The 20,666-nt window shown below is 41.0% G+C and overlaps 1 protein-coding gene across 1 annotated transcript in view; it reads left to right on the forward strand.

The window, feature by feature from the left end:
• The window catches only part of LOC124791761 (NIF3-like protein 1), a 77,035-nt gene that overhangs the window by 32,704 nt on the left and 23,665 nt on the right, over window positions 1-20,666 (forward strand). The window contains exon 4 of the mRNA XM_047257885.1: window positions 7,344-7,512. Within this exon, the coding sequence (XP_047113841.1) occupies window positions 7,344-7,512 (169 nt within the window). The remainder of the gene's footprint in view (window positions 1-7,343; window positions 7,513-20,666) is intronic.

Below are 20,666 nucleotides of genomic sequence, written 5' to 3' on the forward strand. Positions count from 1 at the left end.
AGAAATAAACTAGATTAAGTCTGAAAGCTAATGTACCCATTTATTGTTCTGGTCATTTCCCATTATGTCACTTGCCATCTTATTTGTGGTTATGATTACTTAATTTCTAGTAATTCAATTGCAGTTTTTTTATCAGCTGTCATTACAATCTGTAAGATGTTAGTAAATGATTAAATAATCTGCTTGATGTAATTTGTTGGTATATAGATAGTGTGCAAATAATGCAAGGACTCTCATATGTCAGTCAGTGTGATATTATATCATAATCTGTAGACAGTACCCACAAAATTTATTAATAACAATGGCTGAAATTTATAGTCATAACTTCTGTACATGGTTAATACATAAATGGTGGCAAAATGGTTTGGATCTTTCACTGAAATTGTTTTTATGTCAGTTTATCCTCCAAATCCAAATTTCAATTTTATGTTGTAATATTTCCTTTAGACTCTCTCAATAATTGAGCCATTTAACTGTTAGTTATTATGTTGCTTTGTTATTTGTTTAACTTATTCTGTTGGCCAAATCTGATTATAATACAGAACCATCTTTTAGATTGAGTCATGTAAATACTTCTTTACATAGTGGAGTTTAGTAATAAATTGTATTTGGGGCTGTCTTATCAGTGAAACAGGTCATATCATTTGCATGAGTTATTCATTTTTAGTTCTGTCTCATTGTAGCTCCAAAGTATTGCTGTAGCTACACTTTTTTGAATCATGACTCATTCATCCTGCCAGACAATACTTTTAAACTTTATACAAAGTAAAGTAATGCTCTTAGCATTTCCTTTCAGTTATGGCCAACTGGTAATCATTACATAGAATTCCATTCTTTTAAGATATTGTAATAAATTTTTTATGCAGAAACAGTCATTTAACTTAAAATTTATTTTCTCTTTTAAATAATTTTTTTGGAGTTCAATGGTACTTTCCCCTGTCCTCATCACTCATTATGTTGATCAATTTAATTTAAAAAGAGCATTTTATAAACTCCTGTCCTCTGGATTTTACATTCATACAAAATTACTGCTGTGAATGGAAGTGTGGAGATATCAGTAGCATTGCACAGCACTGGATTATCTTTGGATGAAGCAAAGACTTCAGTGCATCCTGTGTCATGATTGAAGGTGGATGTGTCTTTGTATCGCACTTTGTAAATACGTCTTTTGTAGGACTAATTGTTTAAACTATGTTATTGGGACAATCTCTGTCACGTGATAAGGAACACTCCTTCAGTGGTGACCGCAGTGTGAAATGCGAAATGTGTTGCACAAGTTTTTGAAAGAACCGCCATAGCGTGTTTTAACAATACAGCTATCTTTTGTTGCCACCACAGCTGTGCCAGATCCATGAAATAATGTACCTGGAATGAATGCATGTGAAGTGTATGAGTGATGCAATCAATGTGTGGCACACCAACTTGTGAGAAAACACAAATGTACTTCAGCTAAGTGTGAAATACTACCAATCAACACCACATATTACACCACCACAATGGCAGCAACAGACATCTTATTTCTGGATTTTGAAAAAGATGCCCCACCACAGCCCCCATTTACCTCAAAACTCAACTCACACCCGAACTATGGTTCGCCACCACAGAGTAAGTATTTATTTCATTGACGATGACACCTGATTCATCACCCTTATTTGTTATCTGTCAGAACTTGCGGACTTAATCAGTGGCATCATCTTGGCACCACCTTTCCGTAACAAGTATGCCACAGTCAAAATGGCACAGTTACAATGGCTCTCCAGGACACCCAAGTGGAAGATAAAACAGGCCATCAATGATGAACAGTTGGGTGGCAGAATGCCATCACAGCCTTGGCAATACCTCGCATCTACGCGAGATGCTAACTTTGCGCTGGATGCTATCATGTGGGCACTCTGGATTGTAAACTTCTGCCACAACTACAACTGACAATCATATTACATGAAGTTGAACCTTTTGAACCTAGTGGACAGGATGGCACCATATAAATTACAAAAGCACAGTACCATTGCCCCACTGCCACATGCTACCACCTGACCCTTTCCTAGTGGAGCAGAGACAACTGACAGTGACAACACCACACTGAACTTAGTTACTGACAAGCAGACTGTGCATGGCACCACTCACGCAGTGGCCAACACAATACTGAATACTGCCAACGCCTCATGGTTGCAACACCGCTCTGATACCGTGTCCAGTTTGGCAGTGCTGCAGGTACCACCACATCCCCACCTCTTGCTCCACACCCATGTTGGTTCCCAAACTTAAAACATAGGCACACTGGCCTGCACAAAGACACTCAGCCATTGATAGCCTCTACAGGTGACCCAAATACATGCCTCTTTGACTGTGCACCTGTGAGACTGACTGCATATCTTCTACCTCAATTCAAGAATGCAGTTTTAGGTGGGCAGTGGACCCAACTTCAGCTCCATAATGCTTTTGGCAAAACATCAGCACTACAACTCCATGTGGCACATCACGGTCCACCATGAAGGCGCATGTATGTGTGATACGTCATGGGATGGTGCATTGTATCATAACAACCACAGGGCCACCCGTACATCACATAGCACACGAGCTAGCCCCAGCTAACTAAGGTGGTAATTGACAAAATGTTAGAAGCAAGCATTGTTTGTGAATCTGAGGGAAATGTTAGAAGCAGGCATTGTTTGTGCATCTGAGGGTCCTTTGGGTGTCACCAATCAAAGTAATACCAAGAAAAGATGAAGCTTTACAACTTTTCAGTGACTACAGCATCCCTTGACACTTACACAGTGCATCACAGTTGCCCAGTACCCAATATACAAGTCTTTACACATTCAATACCAGTGTAATCGGTTGTAAAATGGTGTATCTATAAATTCCTGTTCAGAAAGACAAATTTCCAAAAACTGGGATTACCATGCCATTCAGGCTCTTTAAATACCTTTTCTCGCCGTATATTTTAAAAAATGCTGCCCAGACATGGCAGTGCTTCGTTGATGGGATTATTTTCTGTTTAGATTAGTGCTGTGCCTATCTAGGTGATGTTTTCATCTTCTTGACTATGTCTGAAGACCATGACTGGTACTTTGAACAGGTTCTCACTGCTCTTAACGATGCTGGTTTAGTGATCAGTGAGACTAAATGTCAACTACAGAAAATGAAAGTTATCTTCCTCAGCCACATAGCTAGCACTGCTGGTATCAAACTGACACCAGGCAGACCAACACCATAAGACAGCTTCCACTTCCTCAGAATTATCACAAACTCTGTTGCTTTCCTGGAATTTTGAACTTTTACAGGGGACACCTGCCACAAGCAGCAACATTACAAGCACTTGTAACTGATGCAGTAGCAGATTCTAACAAACATGGACAAAGGAAGATTTAGTGAACCATTGAAATGAAGGACACATCTGAGCTCGCAAAAGATTGCCTTGCACACACAGTCACATAGCTCACCCCATTCCAGAGACTCAGTTGTCACCACTGATGCAAGCAACACCACCATTGGTGCTGTTCTACAACAGCTAATGATTTCTCTTTTTGCGAAAATGTCCACCATCTTAAATGAAATGATTGACTTTGGATTGAGAATTCCTCGCCATTTATGAGGCTCTGGAATTCTTACATGAAGATAACACTGACTGTCGTGTTAAAAGTATTTACAGACCATAAAAAACTCAACAATGCTATATGCCACCCATCAGTAGATGTCATGCCCAGTTGCTACCAACACCTGGACCTTATCACCCAGTACATGATGGATGTACATCACCTACTTGGAGCACACAGTCTCATTGCTGACTTGCTGACTACGTATTGTGGGTCAGTACTACTTTGACTATGAGCAACTACCCATTAACCAATGCAATGGTGTGAGCATTACAGAACTGATACGGAAGGGCACCACCAGCCTATGTATCGAATGACACACCATCCCACAAACTGATACACCAATCCTTTGTGATGTCTCCCTTAACGTGATCCGGCCATTGCTGCCACTAACAATGTGACAAGAAATCTTTGATCAACCCCACAATCTCTCCCACCCAAGTGTCAGACTCACAATCCATCTCATAACAAATGCTTCGTGTGGCCTAATATCAAGCAGGACAGCCACACCTGGACACAGGCATCTGCACTGTGCTTATCCACTAAAGTTAGAAGACATGCACAACCACAGTTAGGCCAATTTGAAATTCCCAAAGCTCACTTCTGCCATGTATACGTAGACCTCTTTGGCATCCTCCCAGAGATGGAGGGGTTCAAATATCTCCTGTCAGTGATAGACAGAGCCTCATGGTGGGTAGAAGTGGTACCACTCAAAGACCTCATGGCAGGGTCTATCACCTGTGCCTTTTCAGCAACTTGGATTGCAAGGTTCAGCACACCAGATATGATTACCTTACCAGGGCCACCAATTCAGATTGGCACTCTTCACTGCACTTTGTAACCTCTGTGGAATTAAGTGTAATCACACTACAGAAAATCAGCCTCACAGCTATGAATTGGTCAATTGGTTGCATCAGACCCTCAAAGCAGCTCTTATCTAGTGGCAGAATGTGGACTGAAGCACTACCTTGTGTACTACTTGACATCAGAACAGCCATCAAAGAGCACCTCACTGACATACTGTATTCACAGATGACTAGTTCTCCCCGCTGACTTCGTCCTACCCACACAAGACCTTGAACTGGTAGACCTACCTGACTTAGTCCAGAAAGTGAAGTACCACATATGACATACCCACATGACACCCATGCCCCTCATTCAGTACCTAGGGTCTTCGTACATAAAGATCTCGCAGACTGCAAACACATGTACTATGGAATGACATGATCCAGCTGGCACTATGACCACTGTGCAGAGGCCCCTTCAGAGTCTGTAAGAGACACTGACATGTTTGACATTCTGGGCCTTGATGGCATGAATGATGAAGATGACTATCTATCACTACCCGATACTCAGATGGTAACATGCAGGACTTTACAAGCCGTCACCATTTGATATGATGTCAGGGACTTCAGCCCAGGTGACACCGCCATCATACTCATCCATAATGATCTCTACCTCACAGCTTGCAATGACAACATGCCTATGTGTGGCATTGCATGCATTTGACACCTTGATCATTCGTATATCCTCTCGAGTAATATCGACTACACTTCTATATCATCTCACCTTTGAACAGCTGTCATTTTCACCATCACCTGCCTGAGGGTCCTCTCATGTCCACCGCATACACTGCTGCTCCATGATGAGAAGGGTCCTGCTGCAGAGATGACCCCTACACCGCTTCTCTCTCCACCCTCAGATACGCCACCTGTGTGCTGGTATAGGCGCACCAGGCATCTCCCGCACCACCTGCTTCTCTACCAGCTCTACAGCACCAGCATCACAAACAACACAACTCTGACAAATGGTTCAGTGCCCTGTAACACAGCCAGCCACAACACACTCAAATGAGAGTGCAACTCACATCCCTCCTCCAGCATTCTATACTATGAGGGGGGAGGGGAGCTCTGTGGGGATATCAATAGCAACATGCATTGCAGGGAGCAAAGAGAAGTGTATCTTTGGATGGAGCAAAGACTTCAGTGTGTTCTGTGTCGTTATTGAATGTGGATGTGTTTTTCTATTGTACTTTGTAAACAGACCTTTTGTACAGCTTATCACCTCAACTACGTTATTGGCACTCTCAATGTCACCTATTAGAGAACATACCTCCAGAAGGATTCCTGAGGTCTAGCTCCATGGGATTCTGTTGTCAGTGTATATTAAGAGGAAGAATTTAATCAGAATAATGAACAGCTGATGGAGGTAATCAGGAAGTAAAGTTTTTATTTATATTGACATTTTTATAGAATTATTGAAATTATTGACAGTAAAACTGAGTTTGAGACAAGCAGTTCTTAGAGATTGGAAAAGACTGGTAAGATAGGAGTGAAAATGTTTTCAAACTGAACAGCATACAGGTACCTTATTGACACCTTCACAGCCTTCCAAGAAGAAGAAAAGTTGGACAGCATCTGGTTTGTGGAAAGAATATAGGCAGACAGGAAACGATTTTGAGTTTCTAGGCAAAAAGGAGTCATCCAGAAATGTATAAATGTTGCTTATCAAGGGCTCTAATGGCACCATATGAATAAACATTAAAAAATTGTCATTTGTGTATCATACACTAAAGCAGCTCTTTACACAATTTGAGTAGCTTATAATGGTTTAAGAGGCTTGAGTACTTTCACTTTCTCAAGGAAGTAACAACTTCAATATGTACATGATCTGACTACAGTACATAGTTCCGAAGTGTCTCAAGGTATGCACATGCTTAATTGACTTCTTAAAACTTTAATGTAGTGTTATGATTGTCTGTTGTTTAATTTTTATTGTGTAATTTGGGTATTTACTTTAAAGTTATGTTAGTCCGTTGATAATATAGGTTCTGGAAAAAAGCTTATCTACTTGCCAGTTCCTTAAACAAAGACATCCCTGTCAATGTCATAAAGAAAATAGCTTCAGCTTTTTGAAGAAATGGTTTTATCATTGAGTATGAAAAGTGTAATTCAGGAAAAAGGAAGGTTAAGAAAAGAGATAAAAGTAATGTAGGGAGAGAAAAATTTTGTTCAGAGCCCCATACCCAGAAAGAGTTACTGCAGCCAAGTTTATAATTATAGGGGTAGACAAAGATCATACTGGTAGTTGTGGTTAATACTTTGTACCTAAGACATATGAGACTGAACTCAGTTTCCTGTTAGCAAAATGTTCCAAAAATATTACTGAATATTGTGCCAGTGCTCTGCATGATATATTTTATGATTTCTCAACAACATTTGTAATTGAATTAATAGTAAAAGAAGGAGTTGTCATAGCATATACTCACCATGGATTGCAGAATGGATTTGGAAACCAGTGCATGGCAGCAGGTTGTGTAAACAGATGTGTTAAAAATTTTATGACAGAAAATACTGATGTGGGAGACCAGCTTCCCATAGGCTGCACCAACTCTGCTGCTGTAAACACAATGTGGAAGGAGTGAATAAATGGATGAAACAAAACAGACATCATCTGGCATGGAAAATTAAGTAGCTCTTTCATATCAGACACAGAGCTTTCTTGAGAGGTGAATTCAGAGTTAGAACATCAGAGTTAGAATGTCATGAAATATGATGCCATTGTGTATCTCACTTATTGGCTGCAAACTCTTTTATATCATTGGTAAACACAATTAATGACCTGTCAATGACAACATTGATCACACAACTGTAGGCAAACAGCATCAGGTATGTATGAATACAAATAAGAATTCTGTCATTACTTCTTTCAGTGTTTGACACAATGAACGACTTTACTGTTTTACAGACCACAAAACTGTTTATCCACTGATACCATCAGCTTCTTCTGGAGGAAGTTCCTATTTAGCAGAACTAACTTTTCAGAAGCCAGAGTCTCCTGATGAATCTCTGGAAGATAATGCTGCAAGGTCGTCACAAGATGGCAATCTGGGTGACCATTGTTCAGCAGAAAATGTGTAAGTTGCTTGCAGTAACATGCTGTTTGTGAAGAAAATCATAATCTGTGATAATGGGAACATTATATTCACGCATTTCTTGTACTCCTCACACAGACATCCTTGCAATTCCTCCTCCCTATCTGTAAAATTCTCCTGCTCTGCAGTCCCAAACTCCTGTAACCAATCTCCCAGATTAAAAGTTTTGCTCTCTGGCAAAGAGAGCAGCATGCACAACACTCTGTCAAAAAACTCTCCAATGAGTTCACTTCCTATTCCCACCTTGGACTGCCACTGTCCGTCACCTTCACAAGAGTCTCCATCAAACCATCCCCACATCTCCTCTAACAAACAAACCTTGCCTTGCTGACCTACTGTGTTTACCACACCCTCAGATACTCTCTCCTACACTGCCCAGAATCCAGAACATAAACAGTTCTGAAAGACGGTTGTGAACCTGTTCTCCAAAAGCCTCGGTTCTATAGAAGTAGTAGTTCCTTCCAAAGGCCTTACTTTTTCACCTACTCAAATCAATGAAGCTCAGCTTGTTAAAAATCTTCTCTCCTCCTCCAGGCCTCTATAACAGAAATACTTTTTTGCCACCAACCCTACCAATCAGACTCCATCCAAATGCAATACCAAACCCTGCCTGATTCAGTTCACTCATCCAGACAACCATGATTGACTCCCATTGCCCTCAAATCATCCCCTATTAACTTTGTGGGATATCCTTGAACATAGCCTCACCATCCTCCCCCAAATCCCTCAATATGGAAACAAACCGTACATCTGCAGAAAGAACTGCAATGCACCACCTAATAACTGATACCTGCCTTCATAATACTATCTACCAACAAAGGCTTGACCACTGTGGTTTTGAACTGCACAGATTACACCATGTAAGGTCTCTGCTAGGTATCAGATTTGTCCACCTACAAACCCTGCCACAGTGACCTCATCACAGAAATCCATCATTATCTCCAGCTCTCCTCAGATCCTTAGGCTTGTCCTAGAACCCCTCTCTTGAGTCTATCTTTCTTCTCAGCCCTACCACTCCTCCTCTTCCTACCTTTAATGGGATTCATAAATTCCATAAACCCAACCACCCAGGATACTCCATTGTGGCTGGTTATTTTGACCTCACCTAGAGAATCTCATAGATCAACACTTTCAGACTGTTACCTGTAACTTATCCTCCTGTATGAAATAAACTAACCATTTCCTCCACTGACTCTCCACAGTTCCTGTTCCCTTAGCACCTAGCACCCAGTTCATCACTGTCAATGACAACTCCCTCTACACTAACATCCCGAATGCCCAAGGCCTTCCTCCTATTTAGCCTTACTTTTCCCAGTGCCCGACTGACTTCAAATGTACAACCTTCTTCCTGGTCATCATGACCAACTATATTTTCACCCACAATTGTTTTTCCTTTTTGAAGGCATTACCACAAGCAGATATGTGGTACAGCAATTAGCACCCAATTGGCAACACCCTGTGCCACCCTGTTCATGGGCCATCTAGAAGAATCCTTCATAACAATCCAGAATCCAAAACCTCTCACCTGACTCACAATCTTTGATGACATGTTCATGATGTGGTTTGAGGGTGAGAACACAATCCACATTCCTGTATAAACTCAACATCTTCTCCTTCATTCAGTTCACCTGGTCCTCCTCAACCCAACAAGCCAGTTTCCGTATTTTATATGCTAGTAATTATTTGCAATATAACTTAAATGCACATTTCATAAGCACATTTTTACTCATTTTGTCTGGCATGAGTTTTGTTGAAACACTGCCGATGTCAAACTGTATTACATTTCCAATAACTGGATAATTTATCAACATCTTGATCATAAGAATATCAGAGAAACATGATCAAATGGAATTTAGTCTACGTTATGAATACTATGACATTCACCAGTTCTTCTGGCTCTAGTTGGTTATTACTAAATGATAGAAAACTTGAACAATTTTAACTTTCAAAGTCTACTTTATGAAAATAAAATGACTTTATTTTACCAGTGATTAAAGTCACAAACAGCACAGTTTTACTAAACAATGCTATATTTTAGTTTTGCATATTGTTCTTGTAGTTCAATATCCTGTCGTATACAAATCCACTTGGATACATCACCATGTAAGACAGCATTTTGCTGATTAAATTTTCCAGTGTGTTTCATTGTTGCCATGCCTCCATGTGAAATAACTGCTTTTTCACAGTGCAGGAATGTAGAGTTTGATATTATTATCAAGTCATCTGAGTACCCTACAGCCTCAATGAATTTTCTATCCAGATGAGAGAGAAGTATCTCTTACCTGTTGAAAAATTGCAAAGACTGTGAATGTTGAATCATGTTCTTTGTTGAGGGCGTGCATTTGAATGGGGTTTACCCTCACCAAATTACAATTATTTACCATTCACTGCAGCTCTTTTTTTTTGTGCATCTAGCCCTCATGATTTTACCATTTTCCTTGGTGATGGTCTTGCCCTGTTGTATAATTTGTATTACATCATTCCAGTTAGTAAAATAAATATTTGATCTCTAACAACTATGTGTAGAGGCTGTATCTTCCTCCTTCCCCTTGCAATACAGTATTAACATGGCTACTGAAACATTTTTATTATTTCAGCCAAATAAATATAGGAATAAGGTATATTTACCTGAGTGCAATAAAGTTCTAGAGAAATAGAAAAGGTGAAAGACACACACATTATGACTAGGAAGCATGGGAAGACTCAGTGTTCATCTTGCTTTCATATTCTGCTTAGTGTAATCTTTGCATTATGTGCTGAGGATTATGTCACTTCTATTGCCCTTACCTATCTTTGATGGGGTTCAATAACCCACCCAGTCATCTAAATTTAGTTTTTTTGTGACTTCTCTTAATATATTAAGAAGGCTGCCAGAACTTTTCCTCTGAAAAGGCCACAGTTTGATTTCTTGCCCCTTCCTTGGCCAATCTGAGTTTGTGCTCTGCCTCTAATAATCCCACTATTGGCAGGCCTTTGAATCCCAATCTACCTTCCTTTTTCATTCATTCAAGTAAGAGGATCAATGATGTTTGGAAGTTTTTTATGATCTTTGATATTACAGATTTTGATTAAGTGTTCACATAGGTTGCATTATTTCTCAATTTACTGAGGCAATGCTGAAAAATGAAAATACTGTATAAATGAAAATTGACTCCACGAACCTACTACGGTGTCGTAGCAGGCGGAGAGGTGCTACTCCGACGTGGCGCATCCCAGGTGGCGGATAGGGGGGTCCTCACCGGCTTGCCGGCGGACTTGAACGAAATAAAATAGCTCTCGCGGACCAAACACACAACATCAAGAAATCCATTAGTGTCTGTTCTGGTATCCAGCGACTAGTGGTCTGCGTCTGTTTACCTAGTTGGTGTGGCAGTGAAATATGGCTTGATCTCAACAATCAAGTCTGCAATTACCGTGATCTTGTTGAAGGTCACCACAACCAACTTCAACTTGAAGTAATCATGATGGAACAAATGGAAAGAAATCCGCTACCCCAGGCCCCAGTCAACGGACTGGACTTTCCTGGTCATCGGATTCTGGGGGACCAGGAACATCATGAGGAGAAGAGTCGGAGCTTCTCAAAACCTCTTCGCAAGCACTACCTTGGCACTCTCAATGCAAACACTCTGTTCAAACTTGGAAAACTAAAACAACTGACAGACATGCTAGATAAATTTCACATCAAAATTCTTGCCATCCAAGAGACGCGCTTCGTAGATGAAAACCATTTCGACACAGAACATTACAGGATTTACAAAGGTAAACCTGCTGTCAGAAGAGGAACACCATTATTGTTTGGTACAGGGTTTGCAGTACACAAATCAGTCATGGATAACATCATAGACTTCAATTCAATATCAGAACGTATCTCGACACTGTCCTTCAAATCAGGTAATAAAGCATACACAATTATCAACGCACATGCACCTACAAATGACCATAACAGAAAGAAGCCACAAGAAATTGAAGACTTCTGGGAAGACATGGAGGAAGTAACTAACAACGTACCAGAAAGACATGTGAAAATTGTAATGGGTGATTTCAATGCGCAGCTTGGTAAGGAGAGAAAATTCAGAGAAATAACAGGCCCATACTCAGCACATATTCGCACGAACAGAAATGGGGAACACCTCATAAAATATTGTCAAAACTTTAACCTCAAAATCATGTCAACACAATTTCAAAAACCAAGACGAAAACTTACAACATGGAAAGCACCCAACACAGTGTGGGGAGAATTTCAGATTGATCATGTGGCCATATCCAAGAAAAATTCGCGGGAAATTCTAAATGTCAGAACACGTAAAGGAGTCTTCGAGTCTGATCATTATTTGCTACAAGTTAAGATTAGGCCAATCCCAAGACTGAAACAGACAGCACAAAACAAAATAGTCAAACCTGATCCGGAATACTTGAAGATAAACAGGGATAAAATCGTTGAAGAAATTAATAGGCACTCAATAGACACATGGACAGATCTGGCGAAGGCAGTTCAGAAGACTATGTGCTGGGGACAACCACCTAGAAAACGCAAACATAGGTGGTGGAACGCAAAGTGTGATGAAGCCATTGAGAGAAGAAAGCAAGCATGGGACAAGTTCAGTAGCTACAGAAATTCAGAAACATGGAAAGAATTTCACGAAGTTCAGAAACTAGCATCGAAGGAAATCAGAAGGGAAAAACGAGCATATGACAATAACAGACTAAAAGAAATTGAGGAAGATTTCAAAAGAAATAACACAAGAAATTTTTACAGAACTTTCAAAGAAAATATTAAGGGCTATCAACCCCCTAGCCTCTGCTTCCGAAGAACAGATGGATCCCTGGAAACAAACACAAAAGAAAACTGTAAAATTCTCAAACATTACTTTGATAAACATCTTAATTGCAAAAAACCTACAGGAAAATTAACATTCCAAAAGACCACATCTAATGCCGATTCTGATCCACCCACAATAGAAGAGATAGAGGAAATCATAAAACAAATGAAAAATAACAGAGCTGCCGGAGAAGATGGTATTATCGCCGAGATCTGGAAACTCCAAGATGAAAACATCACCAAAAAAATCCATAAGATTATCTCCGAAATTTGGATCACAGAGAAAGTGCCAGAGGAATGGAAATGTGCATTGATCCATCCGTTACATAAAAAGGGTGATAAGTCAGATCCAAACAATTACAGAGGCATTTCGCTAGTACCAGTTACATACAAAATTTTCTCTAAGGTGCTATTAAACAGACTAGAACCACAAGCAGATCTGCAAATTGGGGAATACCAGGCAGGCTTCAGAAAAGGGAGATCATGCATCGAACAGATCTGGAACTTGAGAACACTTTTGAAAGTCAGACAGGCAAGAAACACTGTAGTTACCTTTGTGGACTTTAAAAAAGCATATGATTCCATAGACAGACAGACACTCTTTGACGTACTGGAAGAATATGGTATCGACAGAAAAACCAGGGCACTTATACAACAGACGCTTACAGACACTACCTCCAAGATTAAGTTCATGGGAGAAATTTTGGAACCCTTCCACATACACACAGGTGTCCGACAAGGAGACGGGCTCTCACCAATCCTGTTCAACATGGTGTTAGACAAAATTATCAAGCAGTGGGAGGAACAAGTTAAAGGAATACAGCTGGGAAGAACACGTGAAACCAAAACAATCATAAAATGTCTGGCATTTGCAGATGATATAGCCATACTCAGCAATAATACACAGGAGGCAAAGGAAGCACTGGAATGCTTGCATGAAATAGCTGCCAAAACAGGTCTGCAGGTATCTTACGAGAAGACACAATATATGGAACGACAGATCAACAATGTACACACCATGCATACGGTATATGGATCCGTAGAAAGAGTCGAAAAATTTAAGTATTTAGGGGAGTACATACAAATGGGAGGATCAAACAAGGCGGCTAACATGGAACGAACGAAGAAACTCCAGAAGGCATACAAACTCACATGGTCACATTATAATAAGAAAAGCATATCGAGGCAGGCCAAACTTAGGCACTACAAAACAGTTGTATTACCAGAAGCATTGTACGCGTCAGAAACAACCACAATTGGAGCATCAGGCATCATAGACACAGAAAAAATAGAACGCAAAATTCTCAGAAAAATATTTGGACCAATTCACAGAGATGGCATATGGATGAAGTGACCTACCAGCACACTGACAGACTAACAGACGCGATCAGAAAACGCAGATTAACTTTCTATGGGCACATACAGAGAATGGACAACAACCGACTTACAAAGAAAATTTTTGATGTAGTAAACAGCTCAAGCAAGAAAACAAATTGGTATCATGAAATAGACGACGAAGACTTAAGGCAGATAGGGATCAACAGGCAAATGATAGGAGACAGGAAATACTTCAGAAACAAAGTTAGGAGTGCAAAATTTATCGTAAAGGAGAGAAAGAAGAAAGGAACATTATGGACAGAGCAAAGGAAACAGGAGCACAGCCAAAGGATGAAGAGATTTTGGAAAAAGAAGAGGAAGAAAGGAAAGAAGTGAAAATTGTGTCATCATGTGATTTTCGAGTTCAAACACTGTCCATAAGGGCAACAATGAAATGAATGAATGAATGAATGAAAATTGACTCCACAATAAAGGCTACTTGCTGAAGCTTGTTCACTGACAGAATAGAGTGAAGTGACATATTTCAGAAAATGTGTGTGCGATTGTCCATCATCAACAAGGATAGAAATGAATGTCTGTAATTTCAAAACTGCATAAGAAATGGAGTCTGCCTCTCTCTGAAGCTAAGCAGTTACCTTGTTTCACAGCCACACCAAAGACCCATATTTGATTGGTGGCACAACCAAAGATGTTCCCTTCGTGGAAGGATTGGAGCGGAGTTCAGTGAACCTCACAAAGTCAATTGATGTACTACCTGCTATAGTTCGGGAAAGCCAATGCTAAGTCCAGGAGGGTGGTGTATTTCTCTCATGTTCTTGTATACTGATGCTCAGTAATGCCATTGACAGATAAAATGAAGCATCAGCCAATTAACAGGATGTGGTCCATGTGGCTTGATTTCAGGGTTATCATTATCATCATATGAAATAGCTCTTGTCCTATTCCTTGACATAGCTACAGCCTCTTTAAAGGATTTTGTTAGGATTTTTTAATTAATGCCTCCGCCATTTTGTGCTTCTGTTGCCTCATCTTAGAACAGTGCAATGATCAGAAGGAATTTTTTAAATTGGCAGTTGTTTTTATAATTTTATGAAATTTCCTGGCAACCTAAAACTATGCTTCACTAACACTCAAATACCAGTCTGCACTCTTGCTATTGCTGGGAATGCTCTTACCAACTGAGTTATACAGTCGAGGCTCACAGTCCAGCTCAAAACTTCGATGTGGAATAGAGGTGTAGGTGAGACTCTTGGGTCCCACGTTAGATGATATCACAAAGCTTCTGCAATATTTCTGATGAAACAACAGCGTGTTATCTTCAAGTGATAGTATTAACTGTTGGTGGAAGAACCAAAGAGATAACTGTCATGGCCAGTGTAACTGATCATGTACATAGAATGACTTTTAAACCTATCATTAAGCACTTTGAAGAAAGCTAATAAAAATAGATTTTTAAGTGGGCAGTCAAATCTGAAGACTTAAAAAGAGGCCTCTTGATTTGCTGTTCCCATAGTCTTTGTTGTAGTAGCATGGCCATTGCTGGATTCCATTCCTTGCTAACATTATATCCTATTTTTCTGTTAATTATCACTTATGAATATGTGGGTAGCTTCTTTATTAACACAGTCTCAGGAGGAGGAAACAGTAGTGAGGATCTGGGCATTTCTTTGAAGCCATCCTTTTTCTTGTGATCAACAGTGCTCATCTGCTTATGTTCCAGCTACTGGGCTAATACATCATTTCCCACAGAGAGATAAATCTCATAAATTTCTTCCTTGTTGTGGTTCTTCTCAGATCTTTGGAGGGGATATACGAATGCCACAGAGCATAAAGCATATTTTATTTGTTCTTGTGAGTAATTATTCTAATCTTTGATAAAATACTGTCATCATGTAACAAACTGACCAACCTTTTCAGACCATCTGTATTCTCTGGCCGCGCTCTGTTTCACAAGAGTAGGTTGAAATGTGTACCAAATCTGCTATTTGAAGTAGCCTTTACAATGTAAAAAGCTTTCTGTAGGTGATTGAGCTCTTCTTGCAAATATCCCAGATCTGAGGTAAAATCCATCTTTTCTACATACTGATAAATCTCGAAACTAAGCTTCTGGAGACAGTTCAACAGCAGTGTGTGGTCAGATGATGATGATGATGATGATGATGATGATGATGATAATAAGGTACTGGAAGCAAGTCCTCTACCCTGCCTTTCTCATTACATACAGACTTTTCTGCATATCTTGCTAGCCTAAACTGCTGGTGGAAGTGAAATGAGAGACAGTGGTTCACTACAACCTATTAATTGCTTCTGAAATTACTCTAAGGTAATTCCAATCCTAACAATGATATGGTAAAGGTTGTAAATGGCAACAAGCGAATTGTTATCAAAAACTTTAATTAAATGCAGAAGCATAATACAATTGAATAACTCATAATAGTGTGCAGACACGAACACAATGAGAGAAGAGCCAAAGACTATGACATCAAAGATGAACAATAGTTTTCTAGTGGTTGATAGCCACTACAGAGTGACCCCTCCCTTCCCAGGAAATGCAGAGCTTGGGGGAGGTGCAGAGCAGGCTATGCCATTGACAATAATTTGCATCCACTCAAGTTGAGTAGACATCCCACTGGGGAGCACGAGAGGTCATTGGCTGAAGTGATGTCCATAATTGGAGAATCAGAGGTTAGAGAGGAATAATGATAGTGTGTCGACTGTTGGAGGATATCTTCTCCATATTAAGATCTTGGTTGGTGCTGGGAGGAAGCTGAAAACAGTTCAGGAGCCATATGTGCATGGTGGAGGCATCATCTTGAGGCAGTGGTGAAATGGTAAAGATGAAGGCTATGCCATTCTTGACCTCGATACAGAGGTCATCAGGTTGACACCTGTGATGTCAACAGTGAAAACAGTGGTATTTGGATGTGCAGAGGCCCACACAGTACTACACTATAGTCACACATATCACTTGAAACACTGGGTGGCAAGATGGAAAACTTGAGGGGAAGTGACTCAGTGTCAGCACAAAAATTGTACATTGGATCATGGAAAGACGAATCTGAGGCCACAGAAGGCTGGGAGGGGTCATCGAGTGGGTCCAGCTGGATGACCGATGCCGCCTGAGTAAAGTTTTTGGTGAATGACAAGGCAGGTTTCAGTTGATTCACCAAGTTCGTCTCACATTTGCTGTTAAGTATGTTGCCAAAGGTGTTCCATCTGTGAGTGAGGACTTCTGAGGAGGCCGAATAAGGAACCTGTGATGATGCTAAAACAGAGACGTCATGGAGCATCACATAATCACTAGTAGTCAGTTCCTTAAGGACAGAAACATGGGATAGAGAATGTGGATGTGGAGGTGGCATACAGGTGTGTGTGATGTGTGGGCGTATATGATCAACTAATGCTGGAAGCTCATCAATCATCCTTAGGATATGGGGCTCACCGCACAAGATGTCTGTGAATGATGCCTGGAGATCTCCTTGTAAGCTGTGCATATTCCTAAAAGGCACACGGTATCGCTTCCAGGCAGGAACCACTAGGCACATGAGTGCTGCCTTAAGTGTATGGTGTGAACATTCTGTGAGACCATTTCTCTGTGGATGGTAAGCAGTGATGTGAAATTTGTCTATACTACACAGCTTGCAAAGTTTTGAGAAGAGTGAAGACTCAAATTTGTGGCCCTGGTCAGTTGTAATTGAGGACTGGCAGCCAAAGTGGGCAGTATGGGAGTTAATGAAAACATGGGCAACTTTTTTGGACGTATGGTTGGGAGGGGAACAGCTTTAACCCATTTCATGACTTGATTGATGAGAGACAGAATGTGGTAAAAATCATCTGAGGGTACTAGTGGTTCCACTGTGTCAATATGGGCATGACGTAGACGACCCTTGGGGATGCTGAATTGTCCAAGAGGGGCCTCAGTATGCCATTCCACATGACTCCTCTGACGCGGGATAAAATTGTGTGGCCGAGTGCAACAATCAGTTTTTATGATGAAATGTTCAGTGATTAGTTTTGTGGTAGCTTTGATCGAGGTGTCATCCATAATATGTATGGAGGAACCTGGGAGGAGGTGATGTCAAGTGTTACAGAGTGTTTTGTGTCTATCAGCATTACGGCGAGCTCAGAATCATGTCTGTAGGTGTACCAGCTCATTCATGTCCATGGGAGTTGAGATAACATTTACACAGGACAAATAATCTGCAATGACATTATCGAACACTTGTACACATTATACATTTGTGTAATACTGGCAGATGAGCTCCATGTGCCAAAGCCATTGAGGAGAAACATTCTTTCCAGGGTTACAGATGTGTCAGCCAGCAGGCAGTAATCTGTAAAGATGGTGAATTCGCACCCTTCAATATTGTCATGGAAGTGTTTGATTGTCTCGCAGACCGTGAGAAGTTTGTGGTGAAACGTTGACCTTTTGCACTGAGAGAGTGGAAATTTCTTAGAAAAGAACATAAGAGGCTCAGTTGTGATGCTGATATGCTGCTGCAGTACTGCCCACAATCAATATGTCTCTTGTGGCCGCAGTAACCAAGATTTGAGCACTGAGCACAATTTGAGAACGCGTGACAAATTGGGTGACTTGAGAACTGCGATTGTATCATTCATTGAAGGCACCTTCCTAGTGACTGAAATAATCTTACAAATGAGGAAGTTGGTAAGTGGTGCCCGGATATGGCAACCTGTGGGAGGTCGTGGCGATAGAAATTTGTGGTACTGTGGACGCTACATAGTTCACAGTAGTCTGTAGGTAAAGTTAAGTTGCAAATGAATACGGCGTGATCAGATGTCACTTGCATACCATCCAACAAAACAGTATAACCCAGGAAGGTGACTTTGCATGATTGATTTTGACACTGTTGTGGTGCAGTGTCACTTGGACCTGTGACAGGTGCTGTTTATGCTCCTCGGTGATAGATGAAAGAATCAAAAGGTCATCACAACAAGCATATGTGAATGTCAAGTTGAACAGAGAGAGCTGATAAACCTCTGCCATGTTTCGGTTGCATTATTGAGGCCATAAAGCATGGGGCAGTACTCATAAAGCAGAAAGGGAGTAATCAGTGGAATTTTTGAAATATTTCAGTGAACACAGGTATGTGGTGGTAAGCCTTGTGGCAGTCCAGGATACCTGTACGCATTTAAGCAATTGGGCAGTCTTGGATGTGAGGGACTGGTAGTTATCCATGATAGTTCGAGAGTTCAGGATCTGCATAGAAGAAATAACCCATCTTTCTTCTGTGGATGGTAAGCAGTGATGTGAAATTTGTCAATACCACACAGTATGTATGGGGGAAGACCAATTGCTGTCCGAAGTGCAAATAATCCTATTGTTGAGTAGTTTGCTGACAATTGCCTTGGCATGTTGTAACTTTTTTGGATTAAGGCCTTATTAAGATGTACAGGTGGATCCTCCGTTTTATTAATCCTGTGGCATGTGCCATTAGAGATCATTGTCACAATCATGTTATTGCAACCCTTCTGAGGAGCATCACTGTCAGCACAAGGGTACAGTAGACTGGGATGAGACACTGAAGAGACAAATATCACTTGATAGCAGCCACATTGCCCAGTTGTGAGGAAATTGTGTTGGAGAGCTGGTGTGCTATGTGAAGAGCCTGTGCGAGCTGTGCAGATACAGCATCAAACTGTTGACATAGTGAGGGCCTGTGCACTTAAAGAGCATCGACAGCAGAGCACTTGAGCAAAAGCTCAACTAGTGAAATGGTGAGCTGGGGTGAAAACATACAGCACTTGGAAAGGGAGTGTAGGAGGGGATCTCAATAGGCAGCATGAAAGAAGCAGTGCTGAACTAGCTCAGAATTAGTGTGCCATATGCATTGTGTAGTGGTGAAGCTAACTTTATGTTGGGTAGAAATCCTATATGTCAAAGGAAATAATTTCCAAACTCCAGTTTATCAACATCAGCAATGTGGAATGACATAGGAAGCACAGTTTAGATATTAGGTGGGCCTGGAGATCCTTAGCACTGAGGACTTTGATGTGTGAGATGTTTGGTGTGCGCAGTGCCAGTTTGTGTAGGGAATATGCGAGGAGGGATCAGTGCTGTAGGTATAACACTAGCCTCCAGAGCACTATTGATAAGAAACTAGAGCACTGACATGTGGTCTATAAAGTAAAGACAACCACTGCGAGATGAGAAGGCATTCATCGACTGTTGCTTGACGAGGTGTGATGTAGGAGGGGGATGGGCCAGTGCACCTAAACTGGTCCATGCACAGAGTTTACAGTGCAGGGTGGGCACCTGTTCTGAGCAGCATCTCCTAATGCAACATGGAACCAGCAGAGGGGGTGCACGGGGTGGGAAGTAAGCCATGCTGTGTACATGCCTTCTGTTGGATTCTCCAGAGAGAAGTGTGTCGCGTTGTTTGGCTGCTTCCTCAATAGAGGTTGGAAGTGATTGGGGAGTTGGTGCAGGTAGTGCATGAAAGTTACCACCTGGTGGCTGTGTATCATTCCAGGCAATTGTGTGTACTCCCATGTAGGCTCTATCAACTAAAGGAAGTGGATTGGGGCAGAGGGGGAGGGGAGGGGGGAGGGAGTTGGCCCGTAGTGCCAGCATTATCATCCAAATGACCGTTTGGGCTAGTGAGAATTTGTCTGTGCTGCAAGATTCTATATGCTTGATCTGCAAGGCATAACTTATTTTCCTGTAGATCAGAAGCATGTGACAATAATTGTAATTGCAATTCATACAGGAATTTGACAGTCCACAATGTCTGTTGACATGCAGAAGTGCCGTCAAAGTTGAGACGTGGTCCTAGGTCCTCATTTCTCGTCTTGTATGGCATGATACATGACCGTGGAAGGGTGATGTGACAAATGTTGAATGACAGTAATTTTAGCCACAGAGTCTTTGTGATGGGCAGCTGTGGAGAGCAGCAAGTCAGTGATAAGGCCTGTGTGCTCATGGAAATGACTAACTGGGCAAATAAAATAGGAGTAT

Source organism: Schistocerca piceifrons, chromosome 1 (assembly GCF_021461385.2).
Source record: "Schistocerca piceifrons isolate TAMUIC-IGC-003096 chromosome 1, iqSchPice1.1, whole genome shotgun sequence".
NCBI lineage: Eukaryota > Metazoa > Arthropoda > Insecta > Orthoptera > Acrididae > Schistocerca > Schistocerca piceifrons.